Source organism: Patella vulgata, chromosome 1 (genome assembly GCF_932274485.2).
Source record: "Patella vulgata chromosome 1, xgPatVulg1.2, whole genome shotgun sequence".
Lineage (NCBI taxonomy): Eukaryota > Metazoa > Mollusca > Gastropoda > Patellidae > Patella > Patella vulgata.
The window spans coordinates 62,010,526-62,034,198 of NC_065879.2; the positions used below are offsets into that span (position 1 = coordinate 62,010,526).

A 23,673-nucleotide genomic window follows, 5' to 3' on the forward strand; every position below is an offset into this window, starting at 1 on the left:
CGAAAATTGTCAAGGCGAGCGAGGCATTATGATGGGTAAAAAGACGAATCTATTCCCTAGCCACTGCACTATTTAAAGGACAATATTGGTGCCAGTCATTATCACACATGTGATAGAACTGGTTAAACACGTTCAAAATATTATTTCATCACAGTGATCATTGCTACGATAGATGCGTAATCAATGTTTCAACAATCGGAAATGACGAACGCAAAAGGAAAACACGAGTTATCCCTTTATATAACTGACTGAAGTGACGAATGATTACAGATACATGGGCGAATTTCTGCTCACTAATAATTCCTTCGAAGACCAAATGTTGTTGTGTGAGACTGTGAAAGGATATCTGACATTGCACCAAATAGACATTGCACCAAATAAACAAATATCAAATTAAGTGAATGGATCCGGGGACCAGCCGTAAGCGTCCACTGCACTGGCTAGACATATTCCACTTAAGTCATGTCAAACGGTGACCACATATTCTTATCTGGAGAGCATGCGCAATAAATACTATCTGTGTAGATTAGACTAACCAGACGCTATAGAAATTAGCATTCGATTTAGACGTTTAACTGATTTGAAATTAGAGTAAATACGGAAACGATTGGTGTAAATCAGTTTATAATATACATTCATATTACATTATTAATTGCGACCCATTTCAGCATTTGTGTCAATTCTATAATAGGTCCCAAATATTAGCGATATAGCTCCTTTAATATTTTAATTTCTTGTGAGTGGTCTTGCAAATTCAACACCACATACAGTTTTAAAAAAGGCAGGCAGAAAGATCCCGTCAAACAATTTTTTTTTTTTTTTTTTTTTGAAAATCCCGCATTTTGATGATCTTTTGAATCTTTATCGCTGTCGAAAATAATTACCTATTCCTAAACTTTTGGCATTTCAATCAATATGCGCTATTTATGCACTTGGCCCTTCCTGTGGTTATGTAGGCGGAGAAGAAATGTCTCAATGCAAAAAAACTATGATGCCTGCAAATTAATAAATTGTTATTTTTATTGATCAATGGATTTCCAGTGCCCATTGCTTTGTTTTGCGCATTTTGAGAATTTCTCCTTTGACCTGTTAAAATGAACCACGCAGGCGCACTCATCACCCACGTGTCTGGATCAACCAATCACGTTCGACAGATGGCCGACGCCGCCAAGCTCGTTTTGTTAGGAAATGAATGAAAAATAAGTGAACTTTAAGCAAAGATATTTGGATTATCTTTAATATTTCCTAAAATACACCCCAGAAACTGAAATAATGGATCATCGCACTAAGTTTTGAAGTGGTTGAAATTGTGATTCAGCCGGACAGTTCTACATAAATTTACTGGAAAAGTGAAATGGAGCTGGAAAATTAGTCGCCATTTTGATGGTGGAATTTTAAACCTTGGAAAACCTTGCCATTCCTGCACATTGCATAATTCATGTGTAGAATAAACATTAGTCAAGAAATACATACTGAACACTCTATTTTAATTTTTAACATTAATTTATACAATGGCGAACTCTAACACAACGCTTGCCAGTCTTTGGATGGATGACGGTAATGATATTTTTTTTCGTAAAATTGAGCGTGACATGAACGGTGACTGGTAGATCTATGTTTGTGATCTCTGTTTTTCCTTCTTCGGATGAATATTACAAACGAAATCATTCATATCGAAGAAACCGGTATGGGTCAATGCATATTACGTTATGTTATTGAACTCACACTATGTAATAAGATATAAACTCGTCTGTAGCCTACACACTAACTAAGCCAAAGATTGAAAGAAAACATTGAATAACGAATAACTTACAAATACAATTCTATTTCAATTTAATTAAGTCCTATCCTACTCCTACTGGCTAGAAATGGTTCCACTACTATTAGCAGTACTAATTTCTTCCGCGTTACTCCAGCCACAGTAGTGGATCGCCCTATGGAGTTCTTTGAGCAAGTTTTTTTAGTAAAATTCAAATGACTACAAAAATGTTACTAGCACTGGTTTTAATAGCTCCCTTAATTTCTACATAAACTGACCCTAAACTGTACTGCACATAGCTTATCTGACGGCCCCATTTCACTCGCAAAGAGATACACTGTCAAAAGGGAAAATGGACGTTTTTTATTTTTGTCTTAATAATCAGTAATTGCTCCACCAATCCTGAGACATTCAGCAATTCGTTGTGGCATGCATCTAATCAACCGTCCAATCACGATTTGGGGCAATCTGACCCACTCCTCTTGCAGTGCTACGGCCAATTCTTGCAGTGTTGTCTGTTGACGTCAACGAACACTTCTCCCGATCAAATTAAACATAACACACTAAAGCAAAGATACACTAAACAATAAATCTTATGCAAGAACCGATAGGAAAGCAAACATGGATAGATAAACCAGCACGCAGCAGTTTTCATCAACCCTTCCTTGAGGTGTCAAATTTGACAATGAACTCCTCCCACGTGTATGGCGCTATTGCATGTCGCATGTGCAGCTCAGTGGTTCTGTTGGGGCGATAGGTTCTTCATCTGTGAACATTCCCTCAAAGCATGTCAAATGTCCATGACTATTTATCATATCGATACCTGCATAGGTATTTTCATTTCAATATCCCCTACTATTTTTGAAGAGTATAGTTTGAAAATAGATATATAATGTAAAATGAATAATTTGAAAATTTCATTTAAATTACTCTATTGCGAGCGAAGATATTAGTCTTTGAAGGTTTGACAAGACGTGTGCAATAATTTCAACCATCGTACTGGTTGTTCGAAGCTAAGTTTGCTCTTCCATTTTCAGCTTAAATCAAAATATGGCTGAACTGTTCTAATCTATTTAATATATCGGAGAAATCCGATGCCATCGAGAGTTGATTATGGCCTGGATCAGTTAATTAATCTAATTAATAATCTCTAACGGGTAACATTTCAGGCCTAAAGAACGACCTACCGTAGGCAGATTTAGCTCTTGCATAATGTATGTATAGCATATAATAAACCGATTCCCATTGAAATAAAGGTGAAGCCTTACTGCATAATTATATGATTTGATGAAGCCCAACTGCTACGCGAAATTTCTCTCTTATCCAACTTAAAATAGCATTCACACTCTTTCTCACTTGATCATAGTCACTCTCCATTTATGGCATTCATAGTAAAAAAGTGTAGTAACACTGCCTCATAAGGGAAGCGATAGGCGGGGTTAACGTGTGCGATATTTGGGGAGATTTCACTTGGGTGGTGTCGAAAATGTAGAATGCATTACCACAAAGAAAAACTGTTTTGTTAGGTAACTATTTTATTAGTAGTCCAGTCTTCACTATTTGTGATGAAATTACTTATTTCAATACCAACTTTAATGGTCGGTGTCGACAGTGCGTTTCACCTACCCAAGTCCGAAACATCAAGACATTTACCCACCCAATACTATGGTACCGTTGGCTCAATATTAGTCCATTTCTTTTATTGTTAAATAATGACATTAATGTGTCAATACTACCCAAAATGCGATAAAAGTGCAAAACGTTTGTAGAAATAGATTATTTATTCAATGTTTTGCCGTTCCATTTTCAGTGATATAAAATAAAAAAAATTTCAGATTACCGTAAAATTTGCACTTTTCCTAGAAATAAACTCATTGAAGTATTCTGATACTGTTGGATAATAAAATGGTAGATAAGGGCCTATGTGGTTGTATTTTGTAGTATTGGGTTAGAATTTGGAGGTATTTGACGAGTGTTTCATTTTCCTACGCTTGAGCTAGTGATTCTATAAGTAGACATTCCCGTTTACCGTACAATTTTTATACACCCATATGTTCATGTCATCCCTCTGTTTTTCAGGATGTCCATTCACATTTGGTTTGTAGCACTCAAGAGGTCACAAATTTTATATGCCCAGATTTTCATGTTGACGTATTATGTTTTGGACGGACAGTTCATGTTTGTTTGTGGACACCGGCCACAGGTCACATATTTCATTCGATTATGACAAAACGTGAAATATAGTATCCAAAGATCTTTCCTTCGATATTGGTGCATATAGAAATTTAAGAACTGTAACTTCCTATATTATTGCCCTTCATAGCACACTGTATGGAGTATGCCCGTCTTCATTAGCCTAGCCTAGTCTGAGCAGAACAGTAGGATGTTAACCCCCCTTTCATTTCATTTGCTTCTGTATGTCTGTTCACATTTGTTTGTGGACACTACAGGTCCGATTTTATTAACGAAACTTAGTCCCAAAGACCTTGATTCCTTTCGATATTGGCACTTATTGGACCTTAACTCCATGGCTTATTGCTCCTGATTGTATGAATAATAATCTTTTTGTCCCCCACCTTTCAAAGAAAGCAGGGGACTATTAAAATCTGTCTGTCTGTCCCTCCGTCACACTTTTTGGGACACAATAACTCTCTTTCTAATTGAGCTAGAATGTTCAAACTTGGTGTAGGTGTTTATTAGGTCAATGCCTTGATGAAGTTCGAAGATGAGCATTTTCTGCTTAGGGTAAGCAGAGATCGCAATTTGATTGGTTGATGCTTTGGGACACAATAACTTTAGTTCTAATTAAGTGAGAGTGATGAAACTTGGTGTATAGTTTCATTACATCAATACCTTGACTTATTTCTATAATGAGCATTTTCTGCTGAGGGTAAGCAGAGCAATAAGCAATTTGATTGGCGAGACTTTGGGACACAATAACTCTCCTTCTAATTGAGCTAGAATGTTCAAACTTGGTTAAGGTGTTTATTAGGTCAATGCCTTGATGAAGTTCGAAGATGAGCATTTTCTGCTTAGGGTAAGCAGAGATAGCAATTTGATTGGTTGATGTTTTGGGACACAATAACTTTAGTTCTAATCAAGTGAGAGTGATGAAACTTGGTGTATAGTTTCATTTCATCAATACCTTGACTTAGTTCGATAATGAGCATTTTCTGCTCAGGGTAAGCAGAGTGATAAGCAGTTTGATTGGTCGAGACTTTGGAACACAATAACTCTCATTCTAATTGAGTTAGAATGTTCACACTTGGCGTAGGTGTCTATTAGTATTAGGTGAATGCCTTGATGGAGTTCGAAGATGAGAATTTTCTGCTTAGGGTAAGCATAGATAAGCAATTTGATTGGTTGATGCTTTGGGACACGATAACTTTACTTCTAATCTAAGTTCTAATTTAGTGAGAGTGAGGACACTTGGTGTATAGCTTTATTACATCAATACCTTGACTAAGTTTGATAATGAACATTTTCTGCTGAGGGTAAGCACAGCGTTAAGCAATTTGATTGGTCGAGACTTTGGAACAAAATAACTCTCCTTCTAATTGAGGTAGAATGTTCAAAACTGGTGTAGGCCTTCATTAGGTGAATGCCTTGATGGAGTTTGATGATTAACATAAGCAATCTGATTGGTTGATTCTTTGGGACACGATAACTTTGGTAAGAATGAAGTGAGAGTGATGGCACTCTGAATATAGATTCATTATATCATTTACCTTGTCCTTGACTAAGTTCGATGGTGAGAATTTTCTGCTTAGGCCAAGGAGTGATAAGCAATTTGATTGGTCAAGACTTTTGAACATAACTCTGTTTTTAATTGAGGTAGAATATTTAAACTTGATGTAGATGTTCATTAGGTGAATGTCTTGACTGAGTTCAATGATTAATATTTTGAGCTGAAGCTAAGCAGAGCTAATCAATTTCACAGGTTGATGCTTTGGGACAAGATAATCTTGATTCTATCTGATAGAGAGTGATGAAAGTTAGTGTATAGTTTGATTGCTCGATACTTTTGAAAAAAAATAAATCTGCGATTAATTAAACATGCATTGTGCAAGAGCTAAATCGGCTTATTACAAGTCTTTCTTTAGGCCTGAAATGTTATCTAAATTGTCAATTAGACATTAATTAACTTATCCAGACCATAATAAACTCTAGATGTCAAGGCTAGCCTTCGATGTTGGCTGGATTAGATTCCTATATGCCGCTTAACGGCCATTGATAATTAAATCAAAACAGTGGATAATCGAGACTATGCTGTTTATATTAATGATTTTAGTAATGATGACCGAGACTATGCGAAAATTTCACCTGCTTCGTTCTCGGCTCATAGTGGATCAATTTGACTGAAATTTTCAGCAAATTACCTTTACACTATCTAGTTATTTTACGCCCACATTTTCATGTGGACGTATATTGTCGTCGCCCCTGTCCGTCCGCCGTCCGTCCACAATTGTTTGTGAACAGTTTACAGATCACAATTTTTATCTGATTTCAATGAAACTTGAAATATAGGTTTATCACCCTAAGATCTCTGTTCCTTTCGATATTGGCATGTATTGGACTGTAACTTCATGGATTATGGCCCCTGATTGTACGAAAAATCACGTTTTTAGCTTGTGAACACTGTAGAGGTCACAATTTTTATCCGATTTATTTTAAACTTGAAATGTATTAGTATAACCCAAAGATCTCGGTTCCTTTCGATATTCGCGCATATCTGAACTTAACTTCCTGAATTATGGCCCCTGATCGTACGAAAAATCACGTTTTTAGCTTGTGGACCCTATAGAGGTCATAATTTTTTATCCGATTTAGAAAACCGTATTATTATATCACCGTTAAACCCTAAGCACGGCTGGGTTCGAATTTTGTGATAATCGGCCCAAAACTGACAGACAAAATTGCCGCCGTTCGTTCTCAAATAGCGTAAAAATATGGTATATCAAGGTTGTGGGCCCTATATAGGTAACAATTTTTATCCGATTTTGTTGAAACTTGAAATGTAAGTTTATATCCCAAAGATCTTGGTTCCTTTCGATATTCGTGCATATCGGACCGTATTACTTTGTGAATTATGGCCACTGATTGTACGAAAAATTGCGTTTCTAGCTTGTGGACCCTATAGAGGTCATAATTTTTATCCGATTTAAAAATTTTTTATTATTGTATCACCGTTACACCCTAAGGACAACTGAGTTCGAATTTCGTGAAAATCGGCCCAAAACTGACAGACAAAATGGCCGCCCCTCGTTCTCAAATAGCGTAAAAATATGGTATATCAAGGTTGTGGACCCTATAGAGGTCACAATTTTAATCCTATTTTGATGTGATGAAACTTGAAATGTAAGTTTATAACCCAAAGATCTCGGTTCCTTTCGATATTCGCGCATATCGGAACGTAACTTCCTGAATTATGGCCCCTGATTGTACGAAAAATCGCGATTTTTGCTTGTAGACCCCATAGAGGTCATAATTTTGATCCGATTTAAAAAAAACATATTATATCACCGTTAGACTCTAAGGACGACTGAGTTCAAATTTCGTGAAAATCGGCCCAAAACTCACAGACAAAATGGTCGCCCTTCGTTCTCAAATAGCGTAAAAATATGGTATATCAAGGTTGTGGACCTTATAGAGGTCACAATTTTAATCCTATTTTGATGTGATGAAACTTGAAATGTAAGTTTATAACCCAAAGATCTCGGTTTCTTTCGATATTCGCGTAAAAATATGGTATATCAAGGTTGTGGACCTTATAGAGGTCACAATGTTTATCCGATTTTGTTGAAACTTGAAATGTAAGTTTATAACCCAAAAATCCCAGTTCCTTTCGATATTCGCGCATATCGGACCGTAACTATCTGAATTATGGCCCCTGATTGTACAAAAAATCACTTTCTTTTTAGCTTGTTCTCTATTCATCTCTCGAAAATGTGGGCGTATCCTGCTTGGCAGCCGCTGGTTAACTATTATTATAGCGAGAAGTGCCATCTCTTTATTTTATTTCCCATAATGTATCTTTAATATGTGTCATCTATTTGTTTTGGTATTTCGGCGGGGGACATCAGCCTCACTGTTGGCTTGTTTATCTTGTAGACCCTCTAGAGGTTACAATATTTATCCGATTTTTATACGCCCACATTGAAATGTGGTTGTTTGTATATTGTTGTCGCCCCTTGTCAGTGATGCAGGACAGAGGGCCTGACAAGGACAGCTGTCTAGTCGTTCGGATGTTACAAAAACACGAGGTCCCGTGTACACATTGGCGTGCACGAAAAAGATCCCTTGGCAGTTGGAATTCGATATAAGAGTAGGCCGTAGCGCCGCTCCCCAGGCAAAAATTTCCCTCATAGCACACTGTATGGTGTATGCCCGTCTTCATTAGCCCAGTTTAGAAGTAGAACGTTAAACGTTTAACAGATTTATTTAAAATCTTGTTCGAAGCATTGGGGTCTTTAAAGGACGAACGCTATTGATAATCTGCTGTCTGCAGCCTTTTGTTTCAGAGTACATGTATGCACCTCGAGTAGATAACTTTGTTAACGTGGTGATAGAGGCTACAATTTTGAACAGATCTTTTTCAAAATTTGTGTCCAGCACATTGGTGGTTTTATGATAGGACACACTCAAAGATATTCCCCTGTCCTCAACCTTCCGTTCCATAGTTTCTCCCGCTTTGTGTTAACTTTGCACTCGATGAAGCATTTTCCCAGTTCTGCATTCATATCTTACAAAATGTGGGCTTATCTTGCATTATGTGTGTACCAGTACACCACTTGTGTTGTGATTTTGCCCTGTATTTTACAAGCTGAATATAGTATATTGTGTTTAGGTCAGTCAAGTCCAGTCAAGATTGTACAGACAACGCCATCAAAGAGTAATGATCAACAGGAAAATATGAAGTATTATAGTAAAGATGCAGGACTTGAACCAGTACCTAAGATAGAGGTGAGAATGAGAAAATGACTGTTCAGTATTCAACTTGTCACACCTAGTCTTGACCAAGCCAGACTAGCCTGCTATTCCCCACCTTTGCTAACTTGCTGCGTTATTGGTTTCTCTGAACGGTGGCTCAGTGTGATAGGCCTTACCGGATCTAGGGTGGGCAAAGTGGGACAAATGTCCCTGGCCCCCAACATTTAGGGGCCTCCCACAATTCTGGGTCATACTAATATTTTATCCCGGACAGAGCCAACCAGTACCTGGGCTAAGGGGGTGAGGATTGGGGCCCTGGGCAGTAAGGGATATTGGGGGCCCCGGGACTGGTAGGTACCAACAGATTTTCAGGGGCCTAGGAAATCGCTGCCTAAATTGTCTCAGATGCACTGAAATTAATCCTAATTTTAAAAAAAAATTCCTGGAGGAAAACACCCCAGGCACTCAAGGGGGCGGAGTACATACTAGTACGATCTGCTGTCAGTACAAACAATTTGAACAAACAACAATAGGGCCCCAGCACAATTGGTATGTCCTGGGCCCCCCACAAGGTTAATCGGGCTCTGGTGATAGGTCTGGCTTGCTAACCTTAAGGTCCGTGGATTGATCTCAGTGTTGGCTAAGAAATTTCTTCTGTATTTTTCAATGTGGTTTACCCTTTGTCAGTAGTGCATAATAGAGGGCCTGGCGGGGAACATCATTCTATGGGACAAAAAAATAAGGTCCTAAAAGAACCCTTGTCAGTTGCTTTTCAAAATAAGAGTAGGCCTACTGTGTGAGCTCTTGAAAATAAAAATCTGTTAATTGTTTGTTTCTCATGACTCGCCCAAGTGTCATTTGCATCCGTATGATTATTATGTAGTGTTGGGCAATAATGAAAAAAATATTGTGATAATTTATCAAATATCACGATAAACAATATTATCTTGATAATTTATGACCTGTACCTTAAGAAGTCAAATTTTGAATGCATGTACTTGGGCTTGATGTCAAATTATTGTTGCTAACGTTGGTACATGTAGACGCGATGATGGATATTTTACCCTTGACCAGCTTGTGTAATTTTACAGATGAATTTAATTCTATCAATAGAATGTCATACAAGTTAGTCGAATTAAAATATTAATAACGATAATATGTAAACTGGCAGAGTTCTTGAATCTTAATTTTTATACGCCCTCATGGAAGTGTGTTCGTATATATTGCTGTCGGTCCCGGCCGTCCACACTTTCTTGTGAACAATCTACATACTGCTTTATTTGTTTTCAAATTGATGTTGTTTACATTACTAAGATGAATAATCCTATTTAATTTCAATAATTTCCGTTAATTTCTTCTGGAGTTATGGCCCTTGTTTCAATTTATATGCATCATTTACATTAGTAAAACGAAGAAACCTTAAATTAAATTTCATCAATTTCCGTGAATTACAGAGTTATGGCCCATGTTTCAGTTTCTTAAACCTTGTGACCATTCTAACCACAAAAGTTACCATACAAAAATTATCATTCGTATTTAATTTATGCATTCTTTAAATTAGTGAAACGAATTTCTGCAAATTTCTTTTAAAGGCCCTTGTTTCAGCTTGTAGAACCTTTTGAACCCTCAAACGACGGAAATTATAATCTGATCTGTATGAAATGGTCTTGTAAATTCCCCACCATGAGTAGACGGCAAAGAGTTATGGCCCTTTAATTAGTATAATTTTGATTGTCTTCTCTATAGGTCACAATTTTTGACGAATCTTTTTGAAACCTTAGACGCATTTGAGTTACTTTGTATGATGTTTTAATTATTGTAATTTTGCTCCAGTTCTCTTTTGATGCGGGTTACACTTGTTATACACTCACATTTTCATACACTCGCATTTTCATTGGACGTATATCGTTGTTGCACCTGTCTGTCCGCCCTGTTTGTGGGCACACTACAGGTCAAAATTTTTATCCGAATTTGATGAAAGTTGAAATATAGGTTATTCTCGAAAAGATCTCAGTTCCTTTAGATGTTGGCATGTATCAGACTTTACCTTGTGGACACTCTTAGAGAGGTCACAATTTTGATTCGGATAACCGTTATTTTGTATCCGTTAACAAATATCCAAATAGTAGTTTAAACACTACTTGTTCTCTATCCATCTCTTGCAAAATTTTGGCGTATCTTTCGTGGCAACCGCTTGTTACATTTTTGGATTCTAAATTTTGAACACATTTTGTATAGTTGTCCCCCTGTTGTCTTGAACTTAAAAACCCTAAATCAGACTATGACACAAATTATACAGTGGTTGTTTTTTTTTTTATTTTTACTAAATGGACAAGGGTCAAAATTGATTTCAGTGATATTTGATATGCATAGTCAACAAATGATTAATAATACTTGTAAAGAATTATTTTAAAGAATTGTATAAAAGAGGTATGAATGTGAAGGTCACATCCCCTTATTTTTGCCAGTAAACAAAATCATTTTGAAAAGATCAGCTTAATTCAAAAAATATATTTTGCCAGTAAACAAAATAATTGTGAAAAGATAAGCTTAATTCAAAAAAAGAAAGATTTTCTGAACTCATTTGAAAGTAAAAAAGATAATGTAAGATTATATGAAGTGTTATTTGAGTGTAGGACAAGGTAGTTGATATGTAACTTGCTGATAAAAAGGCCATGCCTCACTGATTCTGTTTGTATTAGTTGAAGTTTTGTGTGTGCGTATTCCACCTGTTGGTTATTTAAATATGAATGAACTATGGCAAGAGTGAATTAGATAAATTATCAGAGAAAAGTTTCTAAAGTAATATAAAACTATTGTGTTATGGTATTGTTGATCACTGTCTGGTTTTAAAAGCTCCTCCCCCGCTTCACACACTTTAATAATTACAATACGGGTACATGTAAATTCCCTAAAAAGGCCCGGGAGGACAAAAATTAAGTACTCTTTGCCATAACCCCTATATTCTCCTCAGAAGCCTATACCTTAAAAGATTGTTGGTGATGTTTATTACTTAAACTACTGGGTTTTATATATTAAACCTATTCTGGAACACCTTCTTACTCTATCAAAGTATATACATGTAGCACTCTATTTGATGGTCAACGCATCAGTACTGTCTTAGATGGTGAGTTTACAATTGTTCTTGCCCTTATTTTTTAGATCAAGCCAAGGTCTTTTTAAAATGTACTAGTCCAATTCATGTTGACACGTTTAAATCATTGAATATTTCCTGACCATGAAAATAAACTTTTGTGATCTTTGGGTTGTGGGAATAAAAAAATCAAGAGAAATTATAATTATGTGTTTCAAGACATGACAAATATTCTTAGTTAACTCATCAGGTCCGTTGGTGTTTATTAACAGCCTAATTAAATACCTCGCTAGTTCTGATAGTACGTATAAACGGTCTACTGTCTAATAATGGCATCCCTAGCAGTGTCTATTGACGGTCTCTATAGATAGTATAATAATTAAAAGCCGATTGGCTAACCAAAACTAATTATCCAATCAGCATATAGTTTTAGCTAATCGAACAATCACAAATGTATGTCACAACATGAACTTTGTATGAGTAAAAATCTTTCCATTGACTGCCATTTTTATACGCCCACATTTTCATGAGGACATATATTGTCGCCGCCCCTGTCGGTCCGGTTGTCCACAGGTCACAATTCTTATCCAATTTTGACAAAACTTGAAATATAAGTTTATCTCCAAAATATCTTGGTAGCTTTCGATATTGGCATGTATCGGACCGAAACTTCTTGGATTATGGCCCCCGATTGTACGAAAAATCACGTTTTTAGCTTGTGGACCCTATGTGAGGTCACAATTTTTATCCGTTTTTTTGAAACTTGAAATGTAAGTTTATAACCCAAAGATCTTGGTTCCTTTCGATATTCGCACATATTGGACCATAGCTTCCGGAATTATAGCCCCTGATTGTACGAAAAATCACGTTTTTAGCTTGTGGACCCTATAGAGGTTATGATTTTTATCCGATTTCAAAAACCGGTTGAATATATCACCTTTACACCCTAAGGATGGTTGAGTTCGAATTTCGTGAAAATCGGACCAAAACTGACAGACAAAATGGCCGCCCCTCATAATCAAATAGCGTAAAAATATGATATATCATGGTTTTGGACTCTCTAGAGGTCACAATTTTCTTCTGATTTTGATGAAACTTGAAATATATCACTGTTACACCCTAAGGATGGTCGAGTTCGAATTTCGTAAAAATAGGACCAAAACTGACAGACAAAATGTCCACCCACCCGGAGGTCGCAGTTGATCAATTTCGAGTTGCGTAAAAATACGCAGACATTACAAAATTTTGCGTTTTTGCCCTCTACATCTGCGTGAAGAGCCTCTCAAAATACCCAATATAGAAGCATGTAAAGTCGTTTTGTGAACAACCCTATTTTAAGCGTCCTTACTTTATTTTTATTGATATGCCTACTGTATTTAGTCTAATGACGACTGGAGGTTAACGGCATGTCTACGGTTGTCGGCACAGTCATTTCAATCTTCTATTCGACAGGATGTAAAGAGAAAACTATCGCTATGAAAGCCAACATTTGATTGGCTGAATGTAAACAGTATGTCTTGTTCTAACCAATCCCAAGTCTTGTATGAAATGCGCTTTATTGCTTCCAATAGGATAGCTACGTAGGCTTACTGCCATGAACTTATGAATAAAATAAGAGGAAACTACGGAGACCACGTACAGTAGAGGTGTTTAAATGGCGAGTGAAGCACATAAATTGTACAAACTACGACATAGAATTATCTAATTATTCTCACGTCGGGGAAATATTTGCGTCCGTCAATATTTGCGTTTATTTTGAAAAAAATGCATGAAATACTCAGATTTTTGCGTGACTGAGACCTCTGCACTCACCCCTCGTACTCAAATAGCGTAAAAATATGATATATCAAGGTTGTGGACTCTCTAGAGGTCACAACTTTCTTTTGATTTTGATGAAACTTGAAATGTAAGTTTATAACCCAAAGATCTCGGTTCCTTTTGATATTCGCACATATTGGACCGTAACTTCCTGAATTATGGCCCCTGATTGTACGAAAAATCACTTTTTGTTTAGCTTGTTCTCTATCCATCTCTTGCAAAATGTGGGCAGCCGCTGGTTATCCGATTTTGATGAGAGTTGAAATATATGTTTATAACCCAAAGAAATTTGTTTCTTTCGATATTCGCGCGTATCGGATCATAACTTCCTGAATTATGGCCCTTGAATATACAAAAAATCATGTTTATACGTCCACATTTCTTGTGAACACTCTACAGACTACATTTATCAACCAATTGTTTTAAAATTGATATATGTTGTTTGCATTAGTGAGATGAAGAAGCCTATTTAATTTCAATAACTTCTGTTAATTTCTTCTGGAGTTATGGCCCTTGTTTCACTTTGTTGCACCTTGTAAACGCTCTAATGACAAAAGTTATCAACCGATCTGTATGAAATTTATATGCATCATTTAAATTAGCAAAACAAAGAAGCCTATTGAATTTCAGCAATTTCTGTTAATTACATCTAGAGTTATGTCCCTTGTTTCACTTTGTTGAATCTTGTGAACGCTCTAAGTCTAATGACAACAGTTATCATCCGATCTGTATGAAATTTATATGTATCGTTTAAATTAGTAAAATGAACAAGCCTATTAAGTTAATTACAGCTAGAGTTATGGCCCTTATTTCACTTTGTTGAATCTTGTTAATGCTTGAACGACAAAAGTTATCATCCGATCTGTTTGAAATTGATATGCATCATTTAAATTAGTGCAACGAAGAAGCCTATTGAAATTCAGCAATTTCCGTTAATTACGCCCTTGTTTCACTTTGTTGTACCTTGTGAATGCTCTAATGACAAAAGTTATTATCCGATCTGTATGAAATTTATGTATTGTTTAAATTAGTTAATTACAGCTAGAGTTATTGCCCTTGTTTCACTTTGTTGAACCTTGTGAACGTTCGAGCGACAAAAGTTATCATCCGATCTGTATGAAAATTATAATATGTATGCATTATTTTAGTAAAACGAAAAAGCTTGTCAAATTTCAACAATTTCTGTAGATTACTTCCAGAGTTACGGCCCTTGTTTTGGTTTTTAGAACCTTGTGAACCCTCAAACGACGAAAATTATAATGTCATCTGTATGAAATTATCTATTAAATTCCCCTAATTACCTACAAAAGAATAAATATGCGACAACCCATGTCGGCCGCTCGGACGATTTAGCTGCTGTGGGCGTATATGTTTTGTTGCCTGGCAACCTATCTTTATTTTTGTCTTTGGAACTATTAAAATGGGGTTGTCTGTCTGTAAAGGGGGTAAATTAAAAATATAAGCCATCAAATACACAAGATGAAGTTTAACTTATAGTGGGGTAAATGAAGTTTCATTTTCAAGATGTTTTTCAAAATTTTAACACCGTCACACAGCCAAATTAAGGAGAAAATGGGCAAAGTTTGCACAGTGGGAATTTCGAGGCTAAATATTTTCAAAAGTACATCCTAGTAATACTAGCAACAGAAGTTCTCTTCTCAGATGTATGTCTCGATCAACCTGAAACGGAAGTTTATTATCAAATGTCAACAGAAGTTTCATGGAGTGCTAGACTCATGGCACACCTTAAAAGACAAAGCCTGTATGAATAAGTGTTCGAAGTTTTGACAGAATGTTGCATAGAACGACAATCAAGATTATCTGTTTTATTGTTAAACTCTTAAATTGCAGCAGTTTTGTAATCTACTTAAAATTGAAGCCATCTGATGACTTAATCAGGTTAATAAATGATTAAATAATACTCTATATAACAATTGAAGCCCCAAAGAGACCTGCGATAAGCAGATTTAGCTCTTACATAGTGCATCTTTAATTGAATGTTGTATACCGTAATTAGTTTCAGTGCATTGTTTTGTGGATTATTAGGCTTTCTGTAGCCTAGTTTAACCCTTTCAATGCTAGACGTAAATCCACTGCCTGTGCTAGACCCTTTTTTGAGGAAAAAAGGGGGGTTGGAACTGAATGCCAAACAGTACTTTTATGAAAAATCTTTTTGTCTGTTGAGATGGGCATGAGGTTGGGCTAAGAGGAAAAAATATAATTTTGGAAATTTGCATAATAATGTAGTCACGTGACGTCATGGCTGCCATTTTGGATTTATCATTTCTCACTAAAGCTAACACGAAAACGAATTTTTCTCCATGAAATACTTATGAGATATTGTTTTTTTCACTGGATTTTGATAAAGATATATAAAATGAACAAAAATATCAATAGCAGCCATGAGCAATGCCACCACGAACACGCGCATCATGTCTCCCGCTGCCATGACCACGTGCGGATTGCAATACCTTGTTTTTACTTTCACGTTCACTTTCATCCCCAAGTCCCATATCATTATCAATATAGTCAGTCAATAGATCTATCGTCTTCACATTGGGCTTGTTCATCAGGCACGGGAGACATAGCTAGCCATGGGCGGAATGTCGCGCAACAAATGACACACTTCATAATACCAATCACTGTCCTGACTACTATCATTATCAAGTAACTGGAAACGAATTATATGTATCACCCGCCTCGAAATAGTCCACGTGTTGGTCAGCAAGACGTCATTCAGACATCGTCGAGAGTGCATTGTCTACGTTGTCACTATGCACTCCGCCATTTTACGGTTTGCAGCTTTGAAACACGTGGAAATATGTTCTAGTGTATAGAAAATACAATAGATGGCACTTGCAGTTACGGTACTAATTTTAGCGAGGGCTTTACTGAGTACCGACATTTTATAATACCCGGTACTACCGGGTATACGCAATGAAAGGGTTAAGGGATACACCAAGTAATTTAATACCTTTGTTTATTGCAAACTTGATTAATATTGATACACCAATATTATGTTTATTGTAGCTTGGGTTAATGCATACCGGTACATCAAATGCTTTAATGTATAATTTTTATTGCAGCCTGGGTTAATGGATGCATCAAGTGCTTTAAGAGGTTTAAGAGAACAGACACCACAAAAACCAGGTGAGTTCTGATGATGGTTTTACTCTGGATTGTTCTGTACATTTTAAATGGAACTAACCAGAATTTGGTCAATAGATGTCGCAGAAGGAAATATAGTAATTATAAGCTCCCATTCCCTTCAATATAACCAGACTAAACAAAATTCTTGGTAATTAAATGGAACTAACCAGAATTTGGTCAATAGATGTCGCAGAAGGAAATATAGTAATTATAAGCTCCCATTCCCTTCAATATAACCAGACTAAACAAAATTCTTGGTAATTTGTTATGTAGAATGTGGTATTTTGAATAAACTAGTACTAGTGATTGCCACAAGTAATAATGACAAATAGCTAAACTTGCTGAATATTTTCCATATTTAATTCATGTACCGGTTTCAAGTTGTAAAAAAAAATAATCCTTAATAAATGACTTGGTTTATTCGGTGGATAAAGGTATAGTTCATCAGTTATTCGGATTTTTATACGCCTACAATTTCTTGTAAACACTCTGAACTGTTAGAAATTTATATACATTTAGTGAGGCGATGAAGCCTATTTAATTTCAACAATTTCTGTTAATTGTCTTTGTTTAACTTTGTTGAACCTTGTGAATGCTTCGAAGAAAGCAGGGGACTATTAAAATGTCTGGTCTGGTCTGGTCTGGTCTGGTCTGGTCTGGTCTTGTCTATTAAAAAGTGTCTGATCTTGTCTGACTGTCCACAATTTGTTTGTGGACACTACAGGTCACAATTTTTATTCGATTTTGACGGAACTTAAAATATATTTCTGTCTCCCAAAGATCTCTGTTCCTTTCGATATTGGCATATATCGGACCATAACTTCATGGATTGTGGCCCCTGATTGTACGTAAAAGCACGTTTTTAGCTTGTGGATGGTGTAATTGTAATATATTCAAACGTTTTTTTTAAATCGGATAATAATTGTGACCTCTAGAGGGTCCACAAGCTAAAAACGCAATTTTTCGTACAATCAAGGGCTATAATTGCGGAAGTTACGATCTGATGCTTGACTATCAAAGTAACCAAGATCTTTGGGTTATAAACATGTATTTCAAGTTTCATCAAAATCTTATCAAAACTGTGGCCTCTAGATTGAAAAGTTTCACTGTTAGTGTAAATATATGGTATATCAAGGTCGTGGACAATCTAGATGTCACAATTTTGATCAGTTTTTGATGAAACTTGAAATATATCTTTATACCCAAAGATCTTGGTTCCTGTCATTATTTGCACATATCGGATTGTAACTTCCTGAATTATGGCCCTTGATTGTACGAAAAATCGCGTTTTGTTTAGCTTGTTCTCTATCCATCGCTTGCAAAATGTGGACGTATCCTGTCTGGCAGCCGCTGTTGATAATTATTGCCAGAGTTTTGGCCCTTGATCACTTTGAAAAATCTTTTGGACGCTGTAGAGCATAGGTTCCCAACCTTTTTTGGGTGGCGACCCCATTCCAGACCCAGGACCAGATCGCGACCCCTAGAAGAACAAAGTCACATTTTACAATGATAGACCGATGAAACAAATCGTGGCCATGAGAGTAAATTGATTAGCAATGTGGCAAGAGCTGTATAGATCACATGTTCCCTAAGCAACGGCCGCAGTTTTACAACTTCTATCCGTTGCCAGAATTGTCTGAATTTCCCGAACTTTTAGGTACGTTATTTACCTTTACTGCAGACACGTGAACAATAACGTTGTCCAATCAGAGGTCGCGATACAAACAAATATCCAAATACAAACATTGCGATCTCCACCAAAAAATGAATAGATAAGTTGACAGCCGTTAAAAGGTTGTTTTTTTTTTCAGTTGAAAAACTCACGGAAAAGCAATCAAAACTGTTTTAGAGACTAGAGAAGTATTTATTTGCACGAAAATTGGCAGCGGCAAGTCTCTTTGTTTTGGAAATTTCCAGCAACCTTGAACTTTTTAACTCGATTATCACAGATAGATATTTCAGTTAGAAAGCGGGAGACTTGGTATTCGCGATGATATTTTCTATCGAATCTGATAGGTCTAGAGCTGGGTCCTAGACCAATCGAAATTATTGACGAAAAATGTAGAGTGTTACGTGAAGGCCTTGATAAGATGTACGGAGTTAAAGCGACATCAAGCCTTCTATTGATGATGTATAGAGATAGATTACATGAAAAGATAGAATTTTTTTTTTAAAGTTCTCAGACTAGTCCGCGACCCCACGAAAAGTGCTTGCGATCCAACTTGGGTCGTGACCCAGAGGTTGGGAAACGCCGCTCTAGAAGCTAAAGTTAATATACGAATGACTTTAAATTTATATGCAGTGTATTTGTTAGTATACCAAAATATATCTATTGTGTATGCACAATAAAATGGTAAAACAGCACATAAAGTTCAAATCACAGACATTTGGACTTGAAATTTAGTGATATAAAATTTTTTATTTTGTGATGTTACGTACGTAGGCCTAACAGCAACATTTTGGTCTTCTAGAGACAGGGGGGTTGGATGGCTAAATGGTTAGCGTGCGCACGATGTACCATAAAGTCTGTCATTGAGTCAACTGGCGTGGTTTTGATTCCCCGGTTGTACGTGACAAGGAGTAGGGTCGCCTGTCCAATTTAAGTTGTTACTCCTGTAAACCAATAGATAATTTGTAGATAATGAAAGTGGTAACAAATGTATCAATGGAACTGATATTGCTGGATTTATTGGCTAATTCTGCGTCCATTTTATAACACGTGCGCAATGCTCTTTTTGGTAATCGGTTTAAAATTAACGATTCCATTGGTACAAAAAATGACGTTAGTTCAAGGGTAACATAGCACCGGTAAAACACGTCATCCCTGCATCAAAGTTTTAGTTACTTCTAGAGTTATCATCCTTGTTTCACTTTGTTGAACCTTGTGCTTTTTGAACAACTAAAGTTACTGTTCGATCTGTATTGAATTTATATACATTATTTGAATTAGTAAAATTAAGAAGCATTGAATTTCAGCAAGTTTTGTTATTAACTACTCTTTTCCTTGTTTCGCTTCAAATGTGAATGCTCTATCGACAAAAGTTATCATTCGATTGTATTAAATTTATGTGCATTATTTTAAAAGTTATAAAAATGAAGAGAATTTTTGAATTTCATAAAGTTCCATTAATAACTTTTAAAGTTATGGCCCTTGTTCCACTTTGTTGAACTTTGTGAACGCTCTAAGTTTAACAAGAAAAGTTATTGTCCGAACTGTATCAAATTGATATCTGCACCACTATTTGTAATTCTATCTGTACTGACTGATAAATTTACTGTCAGCATCTGACATGTTGGTTGGTTTGTTATGTACAGTAGGGGGGTTGGATGGCTGAATGGTTAGCATGTACGTGCTGTATCATAAAGTCTGCCATTAGTCAACTGGCGTGGTTTCAAATCCCCGGTAACTTGACAAGGAGTAGGGTCGCCTGTCCAACCTTGTGGGTTTTCTCTGGGACATTTCTCAGTGGACATCTAAAACCCCATATCTATCTCTCTCTCTCTCTCCTTTGTTATGTACAATAAGTTCATGACAGTTGCCATCATAACACTGCAGCTGACTGGTGTGTGAATTACTATAGAGGACTTGTACTTTAGTTTGAGTATGATTGAATTAATTTCAAAATGAAATCATAAAGTATAAAATGTTAAGAATTGGTGCTGATTGAACATTCTGTGATTTTTTTTTTTTAAAAGATAAAGATTAATGGTCGTTATTTTATATTTTTCAGCGTATCATATTATAGCTTTACAATCACCCTCCAAGATGTCTCCCTATAAAGATCAACCTCAGTTACTACCTAAAACTATACAACCACAACAGGTAGATTACATCTTTATACCAAATGTTTTGAGATTTTAAAGCTTATAGCCAAAGGGTGACTTTCACTATTGATCATTATAGTCTCTTTTCAACTTTTTATATATCTTCAATTTCATGTTGTCGCCCCGTCACATTTGTTTACGGACACACTACAGATCATGTCTTTGTACTATTTTGACGAAACTTCAATTATATGTGTTTATCTCCCAAAGATCTTGAGCGGTTCCTTTCCATATTAATGGCAATGCTAAGCTTGCAATGATACAGAAAAAAAATATCGCGATATTGGTAAAATAAATTATCGCGATATGGATTATCGCCTGGAGTATATTATCGCGATAATTAGAATTATTGTGTTTCAAAAATTCAATGTCATGACAATTACTGAAATAAAATTTTGGAGGTGTATAAATGTATCTAGTGTATCCCTTTGGTATTTAGCAATGTATGTGAGATAAACTGATGAAGTGAGCTGTATATACATGTATATATGCTGGGGTAAGATTATTCCTGTAGGTATCGTCACCTCACATATTCTGTTCTAATCAGCTGGAATACCCGGAATTCCGAATAAATATTCATTAACTCAACATCTGATTAACAGACTTGTCGGATGTTCTTTTCATACGCCCACAATTTGTTTGTGGACACTCTACAGATCACAATTTTCATCCGCTTTTGACGAAACTTAAAATATAGGTCTATCTCCTAAAGATCTTGGTTCCTTCCAATATTGGCATGTATCGGACCATAACTTCATGGATTGTGGCACCTGATTGTACAAAAAATGACGTTTTTAGCTTGTGAACACACTAGAGGTCATAATTTTGATCCGATTTTGATAGCACTTGAAATGCATGTTTATAACCCAAAGATCTTGGTTCTTTTCAATATTCGTGCATATATCAGATCGTAACTTCCTGAATTATGCCCCCTGATTGTACGAAAAATCGTGTTTTTAGCTTGTGGTCCCTCTAGGGGTCACAATTATTATCTGATTTTAAAAAAACTTTTGAATATATTATCGTTACACAGTAATGTTGGTTGAGTTATAATTTCGCGACAATTGGGCCAAAACTGCCGGAGAAAATGTCTGCCCCTTGTACGCATATAGTGTAAACATCTGGTATATCAATGTTGTAGACCCTCTACAGGTCACAATTTTGATCAATTTTGATGAAACTTGAAATACATGTTTATAATGCAAAGATCTTGGTTCCTGTCGATATTTGCGCATATCGGATCGTAATTTCCTGAATTATGGCCCTTGATTGTACAAAAAAATCACGTTTTGAGCTTGTGGTTCCTTTATAGAGGTTATAAGTTTTATCCGATTTAAAAAAAAAAGTGTGAATATATCACTGTTACACACTAAGATCTTGGTTCCTTTTGATAATTGTGCATATCCGAACGTAACTTCCTAGATTATGGCACCTGATTGTTCGAAAAATCATCTTTTTAGCTTGCAGATTATCTAGAGGTCACAATTTTTTTTCCAATTTTAAATTTGTCACCATTCCACATAAAGGTTGAATTCGAATTTCGGGAAAATTGAAATGAAACTGCCCAACAAAATGGCCGCTCTTTGTACACAAATTGTGTAAAAGTATTTAACACAAAGGTTGTGGACCCTCTAGAGGTCACAATTTTTATCCGATTTTAATGAAACTTAAAACATATCTCAGTCCCTTTTGACCATAACTTTCTGGATTATGGCCACTGATTGTACAAAAAATCGTTTTTGTTTTTAATTTGTTTGTCTATCTCTAGCAAAATGTGGGCATATACTGCCTGGCAGCCGCTGGTTATCCAATAAAAAAAAAACGTTTGAATATATCACCGTTACACCCTAATGGTTGAGTTTGAATTTCGTGAAAATCGGACCAAAATGCCGGACAAAATGGCCACCCCTCGTACAGTCTATATTTGGTATTTCAAGATTGTGGACACTCTAGAGGCTGAAACTTGAAATACATGTTTATAATCCATTTGAAGATCTTGGTTCCTTTCGATATTCGCGCATATCAGATTGTAACTTCCTGAATTATGACCCTTGATTGTACACAATTTGTATTCAATTATAAAAAAAACTTTAGATATATCACCGTTACACATCAATTAAGGTTGAATTCGAATTTCGTTAAAATCTGACCCAAACTGCCGGAAAAAATGGCCGTTCCTTGTACGCAAATAAAAGTATGTAATGGTAATACCAAGTTTGTTTACACTCTAAAAAGTCACAATTTTTATCCGATTTTGATGAAACTTGAAATGTAAGATTATAATCCAAAGATTTCGGTTCCTTTTGATATTTACGCATATCGGAACATAACTTCCTGGATTATGGCCCCTGATTGTACGAAAAATCACTTTTTTGACCCCCACCTTTCGAAGAAAGCAGGGGACTATTAAAATGGGTTCGTCTGCCTGTCCGTCCGTCCGTCTGTCTGTCCGTCACATTTTTTGGGACACAATAACTCTCTTTCTAATTGAGCTAGAATGTTCAAACTTGGTGTATGTGTTTATTAGGTCAGTGCCTTGATGGAGTTCGAAGATTGACCATTTTCTGCTTAGAGTAAGCAGAAAACAAGCAATTTGATTGGTTGATGCTTTGGGACACGATAACTTGAGTTCTAATTAAGTAAGAGTGATGAAACTTGGTGCATAGTTTAGTGCTGGCACGATATATCGTTGAATCGATGTATCGCGATTCACCGTCTCACGATACCTGTATTGAATCGCAGGATGCCGAATCGATTTTTCATGATTCTTTTTTGCGTTTTCTCAAATATATTGTGAACTTTAAAACTTTAAATTATACCCTAAACTTTATTTGAAACAATAACACTTCGCAAACGATGTCCAGTAGTCTTGACGTGTGTGTTACTATAAATAGCGCACAACCGTAATTACCGTTAGTTTCGTAGGTTTAGATTAACAACATTTTAACGCCTTTTCGTTTTGTTTCCGAATTTTAAAGTTTGTTATAAAGCTTAGTTAATAAAACATACATATTTAAATACATAAAACAACATTTTACCCTAGAATTTTATAGATTTAGAACGTAAATATAATAGATAGTAGCTCTTGTAAAAATCA

The 23,673-nt window shown here is 36.0% G+C and overlaps 1 protein-coding gene across 1 annotated transcript in view; it reads left to right on the forward strand.

Annotated features, from left to right (window-relative positions):
- Positions 1-1,151: 1,151 nt before the first annotated feature.
- LOC126831420 (transcription factor Dp-1) overlaps positions 1,152-23,673 on the forward strand; it is a 65,326-nt gene continuing 42,804 nt past the window's right edge. Inside the window, exons 1-4 of the mRNA XM_050561929.2 lie at positions 1,152-1,557; positions 8,607-8,722; positions 16,688-16,751; positions 20,483-20,574. Of these exons, the coding sequence (XP_050417886.1) occupies positions 1,512-1,557; positions 8,607-8,722; positions 16,688-16,751; positions 20,483-20,574 (318 nt within the window). The 5' untranslated portion in view covers positions 1,152-1,511. The remainder of the gene's footprint in view (positions 1,558-8,606; positions 8,723-16,687; positions 16,752-20,482; positions 20,575-23,673) is intronic.